The sequence below is a fragment of the Panulirus ornatus genome, chromosome 53 (genome assembly GCF_036320965.1).
Source record: "Panulirus ornatus isolate Po-2019 chromosome 53, ASM3632096v1, whole genome shotgun sequence".
Lineage (NCBI taxonomy): Eukaryota > Metazoa > Arthropoda > Malacostraca > Decapoda > Palinuridae > Panulirus > Panulirus ornatus.
In genome coordinates, this window is record NC_092276.1 from 5714094 (window position 1) to 5734951 (window position 20858).

Consider the following 20858-nt stretch of genomic DNA (forward strand, 5'->3'; position numbering starts at 1 on the left):
GGTCGTCATCGTAACTTAGAGATTTGTGAGCATCACCTCTGGTGGCCAGGCCAACCAGATCACTAGTTCTTCGGTTGAAATACCTTCCCTTTACCAGCATCTGGCTCCTTCCTCTGTCAACAATGGTTTCCATTATGGTATATGTAACATGAAATGCTAAAATGCATTTAAACATTTCTTCTTCCCTCCCGCTGCCCCTCCTGAATCCTCCCACAGTATCTGTTATCGTTGTCTTCCCTCAGAACCCCATAATTTACTCTCTACCTTGATTATTATCATTTCGTTAATTCCTGTTGGCACGCCATCTTTACTTCAGCCATTATGGACCCGTCCCTCATTACCCAGGTCCTGGACCCTCACCTCTTCCCCCTACCCACTATCTTGCCAACCGTTACATGATTAACGTTAATTGTTAGTTATGAATGACCGTTCACTGATGGTGGAGGGTTCATTGATTGGTTAATTGGTTAGATTAAAAGTCTGGCCGATGGCTGGCTAATTCTCAAGGAGGTTGGGGAGGTTTATGAGAACCTGATGACCTGAGTCACACTTATGAGGTTCAAATCCCAGTCATGCGTTCTTGTAATACACCGGAACATTAATCATGGAGAATGTGATGAAAGAAATTATTATTTGTGAGGAAAAAAGGTTACAAGATTACTGTGTGAGTCCCATAATGTTTGGCATAAAGAGTAATGAACATAAACTGGGACTTGTAACGTTTTGTTGTAGAACATAACCAAACCATTTCCAAGAATATTTGTCATCAACTTTTTCAGGTAATGCCGCCACCATCACCGGGTCTATACTGGTGGCCCAACAGGAACTCTGGATTTGTGTATTAAGCACAAAATGTTCGCCATTTTCCGCGTGAGCGAGATGGCGTGAAGAACAGATGACAAAGCCTTAGGTGGAAAACTCCTCACTTGGCTCCTTGCTCTGTTCTTTCTTTTGAAAAGTAATACAGGAAGGGAGGATTTCCAGATCTAACGTTGTAGCTACACAGATTCTGATCTACCGTTATAGTTCCACAGTTGATTATGATAACAACGTCAAGTATCAAGTGTTCCTGTGAGGATAGATTTATGGTGTATAAAATGTGTTGTTACTGTGCCGAGCGCTTGTTGATGACCCTACTGATGCAGTGTTGTTCTCCTGCCGCAGGTGCCGCCCGCTGAGCGAGAAGGAGAGACAGCGAGGAGACGTAAACAACCTCACCTTCCCAGGCGAGGGCCAGGCATGGGTAAGCGTACACATTGTCCCTCCTTCTGTCTAGTGTGATATTTTACCTAAACAAGTGATTAGATAAAAAAGAGATTGTGCCAGTGTGTAGCATGGTGCCAGCCGTACCAGTCACAGTGGCCTGGACACAATGTACCAGGATCTATTTCAGGAAATACCTCCACAAAACATGAAAATAACCCCTGTATTTAGTAATGGCCGGCGTCTGTCTTGCATGACGTCGAAACTGTTTTATCAATATTGTTGTTACGGTTACCTGCATTATTGACGTGTTTTCATCGAACTAAAGAAGCACATTGTTTTTCAGTTATTTTATGTGTTGATGCTATTTACATTCTCAACTATTTTTTATATTAGCTTTATCGACGTGACTAACTTGTGTTCCTTCTGCAACTGATGTACTCCTCCTCCTGCCCATCTTACTACAAACAAGATCATTTCCCTGCGTCTCACACGCCATGATGACCATACCACTGTGGCCACCTCACCTGGCTGGTGAGGGAACATCACAACGTTACCCACACAACAACTGAGGACGTTCCCAGTCAGTCTCACCAGGACTCACTGTCCCTCTGCAGTCATCCCACCACACTGAAACCCTCCTTCACAAGAACATTCATCAATCATAATTTCATTATCAACATAACACTTCCCCCTCAATCACCCCCCCCCCCAACACACACTCGCCAGAGTCACTGAACATGAGGATCATTCCTGCACACACCACAACCTTCTTCATATCCTACATTCCCCACAACCCTTCTCACAACCTTCCCCCTCCCAGCACCTGCTTACCATAACCTGACATTAATGATATAGAATTAACGCAAACAGTAGAGTCCCCCCCCCCTCTCCCCAGGAGTCCCTTGACGCAGCCAGAGCCTTGTTAGTAAGACAACTGTTGAGTTCCTGCTCGGGGAGGGGGGAGGGGGGGGTCTGTAAGTTGGCCGCACCTTCCCCCTCTCCTCCTCACCAGGCCACCCACTGACCTAGTTCTCCGTCACCATCAACACACACCCCCAGTGCTGATTCCTGTCACCAACACCATTCTCCCTCACAACGACGCCCCAACACCCTCCTCCGTCACCACCACGCCCCAACACCCTTCTCCTCCCTCTGGGATCTTCTATATGCCATATAGCCAAGTCTTGAGTGTATTGCTGCCGCCAGACTTCCAGGTTGTCTTGGTCCCGGCGCGCGTGGGGCAGAAGCAGGCGTCCAGCAGGTCCTGCCTCTGCTTCCTTAAACACGGCGCCGGGACGACCCTTAAGCACGATGCCATAACCCCTGGATGTGATGGCTTGACCTTTGACCTGACACCCTTAAAGGGTCAGGTAAATATCCTGGTCATCATACTTAAGGTGCGGTCAAAGGTCGTATCGTTGAAGTATACTATGGTGCAAGATAAGTGGTAGAACACGACTACGAAAGTGTGAAGATTGAGAAATGGCCTCGTCTGGCTGGAAATGGGGTTCCTCCGCCAGGCAGTAATTACTACCTGAAGAGATAATTACTTTTCCTTTGTCATAATTTTGTAAGATTATAATCTGACAATATTACCGTCGTTAATGCTAATATCAGGGAGACTCAGTACGACGGTTTACTTTGAGCGTCTGACCCACTTGGTATGTGTACTATCATACCAGTACACATTGGTGTGGAGAAAGACCCGGGACACAGCTGGCCTCTGCGTCTGCTTGTCTTCCCGGCCCCCGTGCCTCATGTTATGTAGGTCAGCAACATGACTCGCTGTGCAGCATAACGAGTTGATTTGTGCATCGCAGAACACGCGATGTTTACATGTTATCTATACCAAATGGAAACGCGACAGCGCAACTTACAATGATCGCTGCTGGAACGTACGCCAGGACAAGTGTACGTGTTGTGATAAAGTAGATACGTTATTACAGGGTCTGGAAAATCGCTCGTTCTTACATTCTTCACTAGCTTATAGCATCATGTTGTCTGGATTAAAAATAAAATGAGATTTTACGTTTGTGTGATGTGTTAGGTTAGATTATAGTGGGGTGACACTGTTTGTTGATCCATGACCTGGTGACCTACAAGCTGGTATTGATCAGTGTGTAGGGAACTTGGACTTACACAAGACATTAACTGTTTGTTAGCTGTGACGCAGACCAGCAGGTGTTAACTGTGACTCAGACCAGCAGGTGTTAACTGTGACTCAGACCAGCAGGTGTTAGCTGTGACAGACCAGCAGGTGTTATCTGTGACTCAGACCAGCACCTGTTATCTGTGACTCAGACCAGCAGCTGTTATCTGTGACTCAGACCAGCAGGTGTTAGCTGTGACATGGATCTAGTAGAACACTTGGTCCAGGTTGGATCGGTGCACGTGACCTGGTCTGAACCACCCCAGCTCCTGCTCTGCACCAGCTGAGACCTTTCTATGGTGTCAGTCAGTCCACAGTCCTGCCTCCAGTACAACCAGTTGTTCTGACGGACCTGGTCATATATTGGCCCGGTGTTTACTCTCAATACACGCTCACCTGACTGACGGAAGTCCCCATCATGGCCATGTCTTACGCGGGACAAATAGGACCAAAGAAGTAATAATGATAATAATAATGATAATGGTAATGATGATAATAATAATGATGATAATGATAATAATAATAATAAAGTAATGATAATAATCATATTTTCCTTTTGTACAGTAACACGACACAGTCTGATGTATTATTGTTTACTACTTGTTTCCACGGCATCATTTCTTGTCGGCCAGAGACGTGCCATACTTGGTTTCTTACAATGTCATGGCAAGTGTAGCCGAGGGTTCGGATTCCATATGGTGTTGTATCTTGCGTATTGCCTCAAGTCTGTGTAGGCATCAGCACCCCAGGGATCATGCATGACAAGGAGAAGGCTGTGGCCAAGTGACACAAGCTGCAGGGTGTAGGCGCATGACGAGATGGAGGTCGAGGTGACGAGATCTCACACCTCCAGTCTTATCACTTTCTAAAAACAGAAACAGGTGGACCTAAATGATATTTCTTCGATGGCTTAGGTACCTGTCCTTGGCGCTACTCGCCAAGATGAGGAAAGTGAGCAACCAGTTCATGAGGTATGAGTGAGTGAAAATCCTGGCTATCTCCAGCTCAAGACAATCCACCATCCTCGTGACATGAAGACTGAAATAATCTCCATAATTTCTCCATTAATCAAGTAAATTCGTAGATGAAAGGAGAGATTTTGTTTTTCAGAAAGATTTTGTAATTACGTTAAATGCAGGTTATATGAGGCTGGTCATGGGGATCTGGACAGCCGGAGTCGGCCACAAAAACCAAGAGACCTGGGGAAGCGCCTTCCACCAGCGGTTACAACAGTTTTCTTGATCACAGTTTACCAGTAGAGGCCATCATGATGCTAATGTTCCAGTGTTTGTATTGTTCTATATACCAGTGAGACCTAATTACAGGAACTTTTACTGGGCCTTACATACCAGTAGCGTCTTCTTGATATAACAGCTATCGGCAGTACTATGTAACTGTAAGGCCTTTAAGTGGAGTTGCTACCGGAAGGACTATGTAATGATAGACCTTTTAATGGAATAGCTATATAATTAGGGCCTTTTAATGAAGTGGTACAGGAAGTACTATACAACCGTAAGGTCTTTTAATGGAGTAGCAACCGGGAATACATACATTATGACTTTAGGGGCTTTTGATAGAATAACTAGCGAGAGCCACATACCTGTAGGTCCTTTTAATGAACACCTACTGGGAATGCTGTATATAAGTAGGGCCTTTTAGTAGACTAGGTATACGAGTGTTAGCAGGTCATCAGTAGAGCTACAGGAGGCATTAGGAGGGTTACAGGCGCATTAGACGTGTTACAGGAACATCAGGAGCGTTACAAGGGCATCGGGGGTATTACAGTGATATCAAGAGTGTTACATGAGATATTAGGAGTGTTACATGGGGTATCAAGAATGTGTTACAAGGGCATCAAGAGTGTTACTGGTGCATCGTAAGAGGACACATAACACACAGCCAGACCTTCCGTCGTTCTCCTGGACACATTTTAGTCACTTGTGTCATGTACCAAGTTCCCTGGAGTCGTCTTCCCGACTTCTTCCTCCACTCTTTATCCCCTTGCCCTCCTCTCTCTCTCTCTCTCTCTCTCTCTCTCTCTCTCTCTCTCTCTCTCTCTCTCTCTCTCTCTCTCTCTCTCTCTCTCTCTCTCTCTCTCTCTCTCTCCTCTTGTCTTCATTGTGCTACACTTCCACCGGTGTCGTCACCGTGTGAATCAGTTTTACGTAAAGAAAAATTACGATGGTGGCAGAGTATGGGTGGAGAGGGAGGTGTGGGGCGTCACGGACAGACACTAGTCAATATCCCCGACCCACCTCATGGCCTCCCCACTGGCAGTCCCCAGTATGCTGCTGGCCAGTGTCTGTTTACAGTGTTACGTCATCTTGGACGCCATTATGGACAGGCTGGCTATCTCGCTCTGGTAATGTACAATACATAGTTCGTTGGTCATTTACTTTAACGATTATCTGTTATAAACTATCTTTGTTTTTCTGTATTTTTTATGTATTTATGTATTTTTATGTATCTTGTTATGTATTTGTGTTTGTAGTTATTTGGTTATAATACTTATCTTTTCCAACATTTAGATTAGGGTGACACTTGCTATTTTTCCACACATTTCTGTCACTGTTTCAGTCTTGGATTTTGTTTTATTCCTAGCTACTTCATGACCCCTCTCTTGGAAAGTGTCCTGCTGTTACTTAGAACTCTTTATGAGAACTACTGCACATTCAAGACTGCGTTGCTTTCAACAGCAGGCAAATGATGGACTACTTAGGAGGAAGTTCTTTGACGAGACTGTACTTCCGGTGTTACAACCTCCGCAAACGTAAGTTTTCCCCCTGGGTGTACACCCGTGCACTACCTCCACCTTACAATATTACTACACATGACACATCCAGCCAGCCAGCCAGCTGGCCAGCCGGTCGGCGGTGTTTATATTTTCGGCTGCCAAGTACTGATCGTCGCTGCTGTAGATTCTGTCACTTTATTTTGGGTAATTTCAGATGTCGAAGATTTTTTTAATCTGAGACGAAAACTGATGACTGACACGGATGATAAAACCTTCCATGTGATCATCACCAAGATATATGACCTGCCACGTAACATCTCCTCACTATTGATCATTAGGTCGACCCATATAGTCAAGGTCAGTCAGCGTTGTGGTGACCACACCCCAGGTGTCGGTATGGTAACTCGTGTGTCATGTCGCTCCCTCGTGATGGAGGCTCCACAGAAGGACGTGGGTGGTGGCACCAGGAGCTTCCACTCATGTTCCCGATGCTCATAAAACATCACGTGATGGACATTTTCCAGACCCATATTTTTCCTCCGCAGTGCAGACGTTGTGGTCAACCCTCGCTGACCTGTACAAAATTTACACATAATCCGCGTGACGTCATCATGGCTGCAATTTGTCTTTATATATATATATATATATATATATATATATATATATATATATATATATATATATATATATATATATATATATATATATATATATAATTATTCCAGGATCAATTTCTTCGAGGATGCTGGTGTTACCCAGGACGTTTCTAAAGGTTCCTGTAGCCTAAGGGTGCTCTACACCCAGCAGGAAGGAAATGAAGAAGTGACTTTTCACTGCCAGAGCCCGGTAAAACACACACACACATACATACATGGAGCTCAGCTCAGGACACGAACACTGGCTGACGTCCAATAGGAATAAGTGTCACTGATATTTTAGATACAGGTTAAACAAAATGGCCGTAAGAGGAGTAATCAGATGTTGTCTTCCCTGCGTTGAGTACAGGATCCGCCTGAATCGCCTCCTTCCAATGTTTTAATCCCGTTCATAAAAGGTTAACACGTAACCGACCTTCGAGCGATCGTTATTCTGGTAAAGTCGCTGTAAAATGTTCGCGAGCACCACCGTGACGGTGGCAACACCAGTGCTCAGGTGTCAGACCAGTGCAGATTGCCATAATCATAGTCATGTTATGGAGGGGACTGAGGTGGTGGCCAGGACTGCGTGGTATAATTGTACCAAGTATTAATCTGAAGTCGTGTGGCAAGGGGACGCTTGCTGATATGTTCGCCGGCCACTTTTTAGAGTCGAGTGGGTGTTTGGCATTGTTGATGAACTTGATTATAATGGATTATGATGATTATGATGAAAATTGTAATTATTTGATGCTAATTACGTTATTACATGTAAGAGAATTATATATAATACGTTCCCAGTGGCTGTATAATCTCCTATTTTGCTCACAAAATCGTAGTTGAACCGACCGGCCAAGTTACTATGTGAGGGAGTGAGGGAGGAGACCGTCACCGGTGCTGTACAGCAACATTGGTAGTGCGGGCGGTGGTCACCCCACCTCTGTTCTTCCTAAACAAATCCTAACACTCATTACTGAGTGACGAATCTTACGTACCTCCTTCATGGAACTTCAACTTTTAATCCGTGAAAAGATAAGGAATGGGATCCTAATACTGTCACTGGCTACCCCTGATACTGTCTTATCTAGTTCACTCTTCTTGCCTGCTTCATTCTTCTTGCCTGCTTCCTTCATTCTTCTTGCATACTTCCTTCATTCTTCTTGCCTTGCTTCTTCCCTCTTCTTGCCAACTTCCTTCAGTGCCTCTCTACCTTCTGTTGCTCACCCAATTTCTTTCTTTGGTGACATGACCTGATCTGAATTGACCTTCTCCCGGCAGGTGAACATGGACGGTGTGAACGGCCAGGGGGTGCAGAAGCCCAAGGTGTTCACATATAACGTGGTGTTCGAACCGGAAGCCACACAGGAGGACCTGCTGGAGCACTCGGGTGTCAAGCGCCTTCTGGACATGGCCATCGACGGCTTCTCCTGCACCGTCTTCTGCTACGGTCAGACCGGCTCGGGCAAGACCCACACACTGACGGGGCCGCCCCACCTGGTGAGTCCTGCCATCCCGGCTGATCACTCCTGGGTCTCTGTATATGTGAGGGGGGGAGGGGGGTGCCTTGATGGGTGGTGTGTGTATGGCGGGAGTTGTGTGAGATGGGACCAGTCATGCCAGCTACCTCATCCAACACTGTTTACATCGGTAACAATAAAGTTGTCTTGAGCTTACTGCCAAAGCTGGAGGTCAGGCAGTCATATGTAGGGGCCAGGCAGTCACATGTAAAGCTTAGGCAGTCACATGTGGACGTTAGAAAGTCACACGTGGAGGCCAGGCACTCACATGTGGGGGTCAGGCAGTAACATGTGGAAGCCCCGGCCAGAGTGTGTAGCATGGCCAGATGCTGTGCCGGAGAGAGTCAGCAGCAGCAGGACAGACGTGTGTGCTGCACCACCACCACCACATGTTGTTTATGGTCACACTGCATGTCAGGTACCCGACACACTGCCACTTAGCCTACCCAGGTGAGGGTTTTGATGTTAATGTGGCATGAAGGGTTAGGAACACCAGCATGATTAGCAGTTATCAATGACGAAGTTTCCTTTTGGTGATTCTTTATATGTATGTTGATCAAGTATAGTTGTCACTCGTGGAGATGGTGAATTATATCATTGGTGAACTTGTTGACTCTTACATCTCCATATTTCTCAGACGATAGAGAACTGGATTACTTTCAGTCAAATATTTGATAAATCCATACTTCATCAAAGGTATCTCGGAACTGTAGATTGTAAGTCACGAAAGAATGCCATCTGTTGAACTACGTTCAATAATAGATTTTGAATAATTGTATTTATGATCTAGAAATGTTGTTCACTACTAACGTCGAACAGTTGTGGTTTGTTCAAATTATCAACTTCTACACTATCTTCAAGATCGACAGTCCTTTCTCGACCTTTCTTCAGTCTCTTCTTACTAAACTTTCCATTATGTCATGCAGATCTCAGTGTGAGAGTTCTCTCATACGCAAATGACGTCACAGTCACATCAGAGCACCCTTGTATTGCCCAAGCAACAAAAACATGGATCAACACAATCACTAACTCGCTCGTGACAATGTTTGAATCAGAACAGAAATCTATCATCAAATGTTTAATCCTAGCAAACATTAAGCCTACCTGCACCCTCTCTTTACCTTGAAAGGTCAGCCACTTCCAATCAACAGTGCTCCACAAATGTCAACACATAAACAGACCAAGCGCCCTCAGACCACACCGGAAAGGGTCACTTATTATCTTCTGCAGACAACTCATCTGCCCCACCCGAAATGACACTTCACCCGCCTGATCATCCATCCTGTCAAAAGCAAATATGACTGTGCTACAAACATCATAAGACAAATCATTCAAAACAATCGCTAGCTGCCTAGCAACACCTAAACAACGAAACAAAACAATTTCCATCGGTCCCACGTTTACAACCCCCGCACCCGGTTCTGTGCAAAAGCACTGGACACCTGCCATCCAAACCCCTGCATAAGCAACCACCAACCCCAGGTGAAATAAGAAAAGAATAAAAGCTTACCCTTGCTCCATACTTCAACAGCCTAAACTCACATTCCCTCCTGCTCCACTAAACACAACATGAACAAAACACGTACTGTACATATAGTACTAACTCGACAACTACTAAACAGCCTCCGAACCCAGTCTTAAACTTTACTCCAGACATACAACCATCTGAAACTACACTCCCCAGACATGTACGAGTAATATATTCCTCCTTGTCTGCGTTTAGAATACCAGTTATCCCTCCAACGTTACAAACACCGGTTCATGCAACACTTACTCTCAGTTGTCCTACACTCACCCCACACGGACACGCACATTACCGCACTTGACCTGTGGTCCCGAGCAGCGGACTTGGCCGGCTTCCTAAGCGCATCGGGAGCCTCACAGCAAGGGATCCAAGGGCAGAAAAATAACAAATGGTCAGTAACTGATGTTAGAATATATGCCACAGTGTAGGTTCTGTTCCTGTCATGGATTACATTACACAGATTTACTGGCTTGGATACAGCTGGCGCAAGCCAAACTCTAACCAAGATGGTCTTTTGCGCCGTAAACTAACAAAGCAGGACCAGCGTCTGTGACGATGGTCACTGGGGAGGCAACTTGGTCCGTATAACGATTAAATAAACAACTCAAAGTTATGATCTTTTTGTTATTACAACTTTGTCATTGAAAGTTAAGTTGACCTTTCGTTCAAAGGCATGAAGACTATAAACGCGGTGACATGAACAAATGAAGTGGAGTTCCTGTCTTGTTCATCTACCCAGGATGTTATTGTCGTGTATATGATACACAAATTCTGTCTGATAACAGTTGGCTGAATTATATTATGTGAACCATACAACAACCATTACTGACTGGGAATCTAAAGAATTACAATGAACCACAATATGTAAGCTCCCTACATTTAAACGACAAACGCGTTATCAAGATATGTCCAAATTCTAGCGCTTTGATCCTCTCCTCTCTGGTATGGAGCACAGGGAATCATTGCCCCGTTATATTCATAATAACCTATGTATGAATGATTACAGAATTAAACATTTAAAGATGGTTTCATGTTTCAGAATCTCGGTCACAGAAAACGCTCGTAAATCACAAACAAAAATTATCAAAGTAAGACCTATTTCTGAAACATTAGTTTCTGCGCTTTAAAGATATGGGAATAAGTTACTAACTCCGGTCCACTGATTTGATTAGACATGTCCATTGTACACTATTCTGCTTTTTTTTTTTATTGTCCTCACGAAAGTCACAAAATCACACAGTAAAGAGATTATTGTAGTTTTCGGTTTGTAATTGATTCAATTAATATTTTTCATCGTATCGATCTTGTGGAGCGCTAGAACAAAGGTGTGTCATAGTATCAGTGTGCAACCCTTCACAAAGTACAGCGGATCAGTGTGCAACCCTTCACAAAGTACAGCGGATCAGTGTGCAACCCTTCACAAAGTACAGCGGATCAGTGTGCAACCCTTCACAAAGTACAGCGGATCAGTTTAATGAAGAATATTGAGCTTGATGATGTGTCGTGGTGGACGTGACTTGTATGGACACGCGCCGGGTTGATACAAAGTTGATTAGCTTTTTGTTTCCCAGATTATCACGCGACAACTGTGAAATGGTAATGAAGTTTGACATTAAACTCACGAAAGTGGTGATTACAGGAATAGATATTACTGTAGTGGATGTAATGGAAGACACATTTACGTTTCCTCGGGACTCGTATATTTCAGATTATGAGTTTTAAGCATCACCCTACGTGATATAAAGAAGCGATGCCTGCAAGAACTTTATGTTATGTTGCAAAGTCACACGAGAGTTAGCAACATCTTCGTTCCTTGTGATCCTTGTGTTGAAATTATGAATCGGGCAAGAATGACAAATCTTAGTGGTATAGTGAAAGCCTAACTTTGCCTACCGGTCAGTGAGGTTACTGTACGCCGAGGTTTGGCTACCCTCAGACAGCTCTGGCCTGTATGTACTGCTTTGATGGAGTATGAAAACTGTTTTGGGTGAAACACGACACTTTTGACGTATCAACGGTGCCGCTAACGTAGGAAGTCCTCAAATATCTATGAAGATCTGGATTCAAAGGACTTGAAAGATGAGGAGCAGCTCCAGATGATCTGCCCAAGGCCTTGAAAGATGACAAGCATCTCCTCAGGCCAGTATTAACCTATACCGATTTCTGATAGAAGTAATTGCACTGTTGACTCAGATGGAAGGAGTTCTTAAAAATAATCATATTGTATAACTATAGAAATATTTGCTTTAAGTTAATAATAATATGTACTTTCACAAGGTAGTCTAGTAACCCACACTGTATGCTACTCTCTCCCATCTCCGAACCCTCCCTGTGGTGATGTAGTATGACACAGCCACCTCCTCCTCCTCCACCACCAGATCTTCCAAAACAGTTTGCAAGCCAAGTTTCTTTTCGGTGAGTCTCTTTTCGCTGAGATATTGAACGCTTATCTTTTTGGTCTTGTCTTTGTCTACTGTGCTTGTGGGCAGGCGAGGTGAGGGACATGCTCTGACCCCTCTCAACACACACACACACACACACACACACACACACACTACTCATTTCTATAGCAGCTAGATCACTTGTGAACCATAGAAACAGATTTTTTTTTAGTTGATATAAACACGAAGACATTTGCATGAACAAATTTCATTAATGAAATTAGCAAGTTTCTACAAAAGTAAATATTATGCTCATTAGAGTCAGTGCATGCCACTAGTCCATAGTGTAACTCCATACCATTATCTACGTTACTTTTTTGATGCAAGACACTTATATCATACCTTATTAATCAAAAAGTAGTTTTCAATAAAAGTTGCGCCAGGCAAACATGCATGCATGCATGCAGGATTATGCAGGCATATTTTTTTGTTTTCCTAAAGTCATCATACATTGAAATACAGGTTATTAGTTAACAACAAATATGTTGATTGTCAGCGAAACTAAAAATCACATGTTATACCGGGACGTGTTGAGGATGTGGCTGTCCACCCGCCTCGCTGGCCCACGTCTGCTGCTGCAGCTCTGCTCCGGAAAATATTGAAAACACTAGATGTACTTTGCCTTGATACTGTATCTTAGTTAGTCTTATCTTACAGAGTAGATTGATCTTTATCATCTTTCTTTTGTAGGATAGTCGTATCAATAAGCTCGCCTCTTGTGCATAGATCAGATGTAAATATTGTAGGAAAGTGGTTCTCGGCAGCAAAGGAACATGAAGAACAAGTCACTTTGAGGAACATTTTTCATAAAATGTAGTTTCAGCCTCCAAGATGTCATTACAAAATCTAATTATGTCAGTGCGAAATAATCTCTTTACAGGAGGGTAACACGTCACAAAGCCAGTTATTATTAAACTCACTAGTGTTGTTGACCACACGACAATGTCTAGCATCATCGTGTACGTGTGTGAGTGGCGGTGTGAACCATGTACACGACCCCACCGTGCCCTGTGCTCGTTAGTAGTGCAGTCGTGCTTCAGGGTCGTTCCCTAGTGTTCAAGGGTCGTACCGTCTATTTCACTGAACTGCTACCTGCTCTTAAGACTTTCTTTTTTGATTTGTGAATTGATTTAAAGAGAAAATACGTAAGACGTCTTGACGAAGGTCGGTTCACAGAGTTAACAGCTTCACAATAAAAGTGTGCACAGGTGGTTGTAACGGGGGTGTCACACCACCACCAACTACCATATACCCAGCCGCTAACACCACGAGCACTACCACCCGCCCAGCAAAAGAACCACCAACCACCACAACCACCATCACTTTCTACCACAGCGACCAGTACACCAACAGCTCTACCCCCTTACCTGTTACCATCATATTACCACAAATGCATCACCTACACTCACAGAGCACAGGACACGGTACACACGTCAGCAACACTACAATGACTTACCATCATACCACAGTGGTTGTCTGTCCTTCTCATACGTTAATATAGCCATCCCAAGAGAGAGCATCACTACCATCATAGAGCAATACGATAGTTTAATCTTACTAGCTATCACCACAACCAACACAGTACACCCTCATATTCCCAGATCATCACCACCACACCACCACCACCATCGACTGCCTCCCTGGAGCGTCCTAGCCGTCACCAGCGGTGGTGGTGGGGCCAGGTGTGTACCGGTGGTACGCCCTTATTCCACCGTCCGTCATGAATCAGTAACTCACATGTACATCATCACTTGTTGATAGTGGACTCCTGTTGTTTGCCCAGGATCTTGCAGGAGAGAGAGAGAGAGAGAGAGAGAGAGAGAGAGAGAGAGAGAGAGAGAGAGAGAGAGAGAGAGAGAGAGAGAGAATAACTTTGTGGTTGGCCTTTAGTGTGAGTCACTTGTATGTCTGGCAGGTGTGTGATGTAGGAAGGGGGCTGTGATGGCGCCACCACACCTGTTTCCACAGCCTAGCTCTATAACACACCACCTACGCCCACCTGCTGCTGGCCAGCCTCCCCAACACCAACTGAGGAAAATTAGATTTTTTTTTTTTCGATCTGATAAAAATGTCCGCCATATCTTTACATGTCAATGCTTTGCTCCTCAGACTTCACAGATCACTTTTTTTCGTGTAATTCTCTGATGTAAATCATTTTATTCATTATACCTTCAAAAATGTTTAGTATTGTTTATTTTGTTAGAAATGTTTAGGATTCCTGGGTGTGTCTGGCGTCAGTTTGTGTTAGTGATGTGGCGGGATAGTGCAGGACCCGTGACGTGCCTCCTGCTGCAAGGTTCATGTCGTAGCCTCTTGAGCACGACGATGTGACCCTTAGGTATGATGACCTGGCTCTTGACCCGTCCCATGATATTCAGATCTCAGGCCAGGCCACCATAGCCAGCTCAGTAGCGCTCAAAGGTCGTGATCAACACGATAACATACGAGTGAATGATATGATGTTTCATTGACATGAATAATGAATATTGGGAAAAGCGTTGATGTGATGTGAGGCACCTACCTGGGTCCGTGGCTTATGATGTGAGGCACCTGCCTGGGTCCGTGGCTGTTGATGTGAGGCACCTACCTGGGTCCGTGGCTTTTGATGTGAGGCACCTACCTGGGTCCGTGCTTGTTGATGTGAGGCACCTACCTGGGTCCGTGCTTGTTGATGTGAGGCACCTACCTGGGTCCGTGCTTGTTGATGAGAGGCACCTACCTGGGTCCGTGGCTGTTGGTGTGAGGCACCTACCTGGGTCCGTGGCTGTTGATGTGAACAAATACCTGTACGTTATGGTGTGTGTGTGTGTGTGTGTGTGTGTGTGTGTGTGTGTGTGTGTACATGTCGGCCCAAGCATTTGTACACTGTTGCCTGCCCTTGTGTGCGTGTCTGCCTGCGTGATTACTTGTTGCCTTGTCTTATGTACGTGTTTACGTGAATAATCTGTGAACGTATGCCTGGCATGTGTATGACTGAACTTGTGAGAGTATGCTTGCACGTTTACGTACCGCGTATGCTAATGCATGTGAGTGTACGCCAGGTGTATGCCTGTGTGCCAGCTAATATGCCTGCGTACTGCATAAAAGATTTGCTTACCGCATCTCAGGTGGTCTAACTGCTGCCAACAATGTCTTTGTGTAATCTTTGCTCTGGACGATATTCTGTGACATCGCCTCATCATTACATTATTATTACTTATCTGCAACTGTGGAAAACTGTTGTGTGGGTTAGGTGGCGGAGGAGCTGGTGGGAGGCTGCACGTGACTTACTGACGAATGAACCCCGAGGCTGCTCCAGGAAGAGGTACAAGGACTATCTTAAGGGAATTCTGTAATACTGCAAGTTTAGATCACCACCAAACCTGAAGCGATCAGTAAATATCAGGGAAATGAAAATGATCTTTCCTCAGCTGCCTGCAAACTGTTGCTGGAGGAGCTTAAGGACGGCAGGCAAGTAGCGCGGGCCCGATAACCAGCATACCTGCCACGGCCACACTGACACCTGTGGACATCCACATCTAGACTTAGACTCCTACGTACTGGCCACCTATAACCTCCCCCCCTCCCTGCCTCCCTCGTTTGTAATGGCTTCGTTTGTTCAGTAAAGCAATCATTGTAAACAATCAATCAACGGTTCGAGGCTCCACCGCCCAGCTGGCCCTACAAGGCTGGATGTGGGTCGTCATGAAACTCAGCGGGGAGGGACATCCCTCGCCAGGGATAGTCGACTCCAAATTTTATTCATCATTGTAAATCCTCCTGATAGTCTCGTTAGGAGTAACGTTTATCTGTTTTCAAATGTTATGCTTCTCTTCTGCTTGTCTTACCCACCCTGGAATGTTGCATGTTTTGTTAAGGACATGAATGTGTTCCTTATCTATACTGATGCTTGCTTCCTGGTTTGTTCAATGCCTTACTTTTTATAGATTTTAATCATAATTGTTTTTCATAGATTTTCATCAGTGTCTCATGTTCCCTCCCTTACCATTACTATCAGTCTCATGTTCCTTCCCTTATCATCACCATCAGTCTCATGTTCCCTCTTTCACCGTCACCACCAGTCACACACGTTCACTCCCTCACCATCCCATCAGTCTCATGTTCCCTCCCTCAACATAACTAACATTTCATTGATGGTCTCCACCCTCAACACATCCTAACTAAGCTTCACGTTCTCCCTGCCAGTTCGACAGTGGGCCCAACCTGTTTTCAGAGAACCACGGGCTGATCTTCAGGTCGTTCGTATACTTGTTCAACCAGCTACAGAACCGAGACGACCAGGAGTTTACCCTCACTGCCTCCTACCTTGAAATTTACAACGAGAAGGTAAACAGTTAAACATGTTTGTAGCATTGGTTACTATTGTGAAGCTTCACACTAGTGTGGCATCCTACAGGTGAAGCTTCTCACTAGTGTGGCATCCTACAGGTGAAGCTTCTCACTAGTGTGGCATCCTACAGGTGAAGCTTCACACTAGTGTGGCATCCTACAGGTGAAGCTTCTCACTAGTGTGGCATCCTACAGGTGAAGCTTCTCACTAGTGTGGCATCCTACAGGTGAAGCTTCTCACTAGTGTGGCATCCTACAGGTGAAGCTTCACACTAGTGTGGCATCCTACAGGTGAAGCTTCTCACTAGTGTGGCATCCTACAGGTGAAGCTTCTCACTAGTGTGGCATCCTACAGGTGAAGCTTCTCACTAGTGTGGCATCCTACAGGTGAAGCTTCACACTAGTGTGGCATCCTACAGGTGAAGCTTCTCACTAGTGTGGCATCCTACAGGTGAAGCTTCACACTAGTGTGTTGTCCTCAAGTAATGACGTGTCTCATACGTGACTCCCTACTGTTCGTGTCTCATCAGTATGACTTTCAGCTGCTCAAATGTATCATAAGTATGACTCTCAGATGACATGTCTCGATACCATGACCCAAGTTGTGAGGCTGTCACTAATGTGACTCCTAGCTGATGAGTCTCCTCACCAGCACGTCTCCTCATCAGGATTTTTCTCTAGTGTGATGGCAGCAGCTGGTGAGGTTTTTCATAAGTGACCCGGCAACTTATGAGGTTTTTCACTTGACGGCAGCAGCTGGTGAGGTTTCTGGATAGTATGACAACAAGTGAAGTGTCTCAGTATTGTGAAGTAAAGAATGTAAAGCTTCTCAGTAATATGAATCCCAGCAAATAATGTTCCTCACTAGTATGAGTCTCAGGAGGTGATACCCCTCACTAGTGTGAGTCCCAAGATGTAATGTTTCATTGCTTTGCAGGTTAGGTTCCCAAACTGTGGTACCTGTATCTCAGGTAGTACAGATACACATTTGAATCGTGCAACAACTACCCTAGTGTCCCTCTCAAAAATTTACGTATGTTAAGTAGGTAATCATTTTGATATCAGTCAGTTCCCATTCATGTTAATATAGGTACCTACGGACATATTGGGACGCGGCTGTTTATGAACGAAAATATTAAATGTACAGAAATGAAGCAGGTTGTGAACCCCTGCTGCTGTGCCACCTCCACCAGATGATGGTCGTCGATGGAAGGTTGGGTGAGGTTTCCCCTCGGTGGGTTGTAGCAGGTGTTTGTGGCCGTGGGCTAGCCAGTGGTGGTGCCCGAGGTCGATCCCCTCCGGGACTGGAGTGCGTGTCAACCTTCCAGTACAAAACAGAATTAAGAGGCGAGCACATCGATCCAGGAATTGCCTCCTGCAGCTGATATGTACAGCGGCCGCCGCCATGCACAGGTCCCGGAGTCTGTTGCTTCCCCTGCTGGATGAGGAGCACTCGTGGAAAAAGGCAGACCATTGATACAGTTTCCATTGTATCAATGATGTAGAAATACATGTACGGACAGTACATTATACGTGTAGACACTGAGGGAGTCGTTAAACTTAGTTTGTTGAATATAATGTATGTATGGTTAGCGGTACAACCACCCTACATGTATCCTTAACTTGCCTGTAATTAGTCAGTCAGCTTATCCATGCGTGAGACGTGTGTTTGGCTCCCACGCATGACTCTGGTATGCCATTAGTGGTTGGGTGTCAGCACGCGCCCCGTACCATGATTGTGAGTGTATCCAATAGCCAAGAGGAGTGTCGTCTTGACAATCATTCAGTACGAGAGATTAACTATGGCCATGCAACACTACGTACACAAGTTTTAGATGCATGTCACTGATGACGAATTTAATCTTTTGCAATATGAAAAGTTGTATTAATTGCATGACTGCCAATTACATGTCATAATGAATATCCAAAGTCCTCATGATTCCTTGGTCCTCTGGAGCGGGGCAATGGAACCAATGGGTCTGTTGGTGTGTTTCGATCTTTATGGAGTCACGGTCAGTTGTGGTTTCAATTTCAGTAAAGTTTTTAACCGATCTCAAGAAAGTTTGTATTTACACTGTGGTAAGATGATTCACACAGTATACATGTTCTTGTGAAAAGTTGCATCGTTCCCTCAGAAGAAAAATATCATCAGAAGTTAAGCGTTTTCTCTCCAACAGGTGATGGACCTCCTCAACCTCGGCACCAACAACAAGCCGCTGCAGGTACGCTGGAGCAAGAAGAAACGCGGTTTCTTCGTCGAGAACTTGTTTGAGATCGAGTGTGCCGAGCTGGACGACCTCTTGGCTGTCCTCGAAGAAGGTAAGAGAACGAGGAAGGAGACTACGAGGCAGGAAGATAAGGAGAGAAACAGGAGTAGACGAAGAAACTTGAGGAGACGAAATAATAGGAGAGGAACGTAGGAAATGGAGAAGGACATGGAAATAAAAATAGTATATAGGAGAAAGGAAGCTTGGAGGAAGGAGGCATAGGAAGAGAGGGGAAATAAGGGAATGGAAAAGGAGAAATATGAGAAAGAAAGCATTAGAACGATATGAGAGGAGTATATAAGACGTAGGGTTAGAGGTCGAATGAACAGGGAGGGAGAAAAAACTAGAGGATGGATTATGGGAGAGGGAGGGTGGGAGAAACAGAAGGAAGCAGCAGGACGCGAGGAACTCTGGAACCAGAAGAGAATGATAGCCTGACGGGAGCAGTAGGAACGATGCCTGTGAACATAGATTCGTTAAGAGGATGCGGGGGAACGGAAGTGGAAGGAGGATGATGCTAGGAAGGAATGCCAGATAGATCGAGGTGCTACATCCGTGGAACAATAAGACAGACGGGTAGTAGTGACGGACGGTTGGGTGTAACAGCCAGCCAGAGAGGTGGGAATAAGTTTGATGAAGAGACGGTGATGGTGTGAGAGACCTGAGGTGATGTATCCCGGCAGGTCTGAGGAACAGGGCGGTGGCGTCGCACAACATGAACGAGTACTCGTCCCGCAGCCACACCATCCTCACCGTCAATATCACCTCCGAGCAGAAGGTCAGTCCCACCCTACAACCGCCACTTACACTTATGCAGTATTAGGGTTAGTTTTTATTTGTATTCATTTGCATTTGTACATGGGCTTTTGTTGTCGTTAGATTTAACGAGGTGACGTCTACCCCACCTGGCAGCCATTCCCAATCTGAATTTATAGGGTTGTAGGGAGTCGAGAAGTAGACAAAGAAGAAAAGGTAGATGAGATCCAAAACAACGTGTTGTGAGAATGTAAAAATGATACGACAGAAAAGTCAAGTGCTGCCTCTGACCACAGTCCAGACACTTCAGTGCAAGAACAGGAGTATGAGCCAAAAATATCATCTCTTACAGGTTCTGTCCGTTTTGTTCTAAATTTCCTGTAAGTGAATGTTAATGATGACTCTTAGTAAGAGCATTTGCGGATGATTAATATTATTAGTATTGTTATTTGTGGCTGGCGTTGTGTGTGCAGGCGGATGACGGGGTCTACGTAACGAGGAACGGCAAGATCAACTTCGTGGACCTGGCAGGCTCGGAGATGACCAAGAAGACCAACTCGGAGGGCAAGACCCTCGAGGAGGCCAACAACATTAACAAATCACTCATGGTGCTCGGTGAGTGGCGCTCTTTTCCTGCTAGGCGCCTAGCGCCCGTCTTACACACCAGCCATGTATCCTCTTTGTAGGCCATATACACTGCTTTTATGCCCTATACTCATAAGCTTTATATATAGTAGTTGAGAAATTGTTTGTACTTTTAGAAAGTTAAATCACTTACCCCTGGCTGTAGATGTTCTGGCCTTCTGGCTTTCCCTCCTTTAGTGGCAGAGAACTAACATCTTATCTCCCAGCAAACCTAACCATCTTCATGCGTTGTGGATGAGAGTAATCACGAGAGGAAGTGTTGTGCAGTAAAGTGTGAGTGCTAGAATTGTCCGATAACTCCAAGCAGAGTTACTTTATGCCTGGTAACCTCTCTGAACGTTTATGCCTGGTAACCTCTCTGAACGTTTATGCCTGGTAACCTCTCTGAACGTTTATGCCTGGTAACCTTTGTAAACGTTCATGCCTGGTAACCTTTGTAAACGTTTATGCCTGATAACCTTTGTAAACGTTTATGCCTGGTAACCTTTGTAAACGTTTATGCCTGGTAACCTTTGTAAACGTTTATGAAATACAAATTGTTCAGGCAAGTGTGAAAGTGTTAGTTATATATCTTCTTACATTCCCGGTAAGCGGTTGTCAGGTAATGGTGTGCTGGAAGACATGATGGAAGGTGTCGAAGAACATAAGTAATGT

At 44.9% G+C, this 20858-nt stretch overlaps 1 protein-coding gene across 1 annotated transcript in view; it reads left to right on the forward strand.

Annotated features, from left to right (window-relative positions):
- Positions 1-20858, forward strand: part of LOC139765197 (chromosome-associated kinesin KIF4-like) — a 102900-nt gene that overhangs the window by 12300 nt on the left and 69742 nt on the right. The window contains exons 4-10 of the mRNA XM_071692485.1: positions 1165-1243; positions 8003-8221; positions 12110-12181; positions 16393-16533; positions 18714-18855; positions 19487-19581; positions 20033-20174. Coding sequence (XP_071548586.1) covers positions 1165-1243; positions 8003-8221; positions 12110-12181; positions 16393-16533; positions 18714-18855; positions 19487-19581; positions 20033-20174 — 890 coding nt within the window. The remainder of the gene's footprint in view (positions 1-1164; positions 1244-8002; positions 8222-12109; positions 12182-16392; positions 16534-18713; positions 18856-19486; positions 19582-20032; positions 20175-20858) is intronic.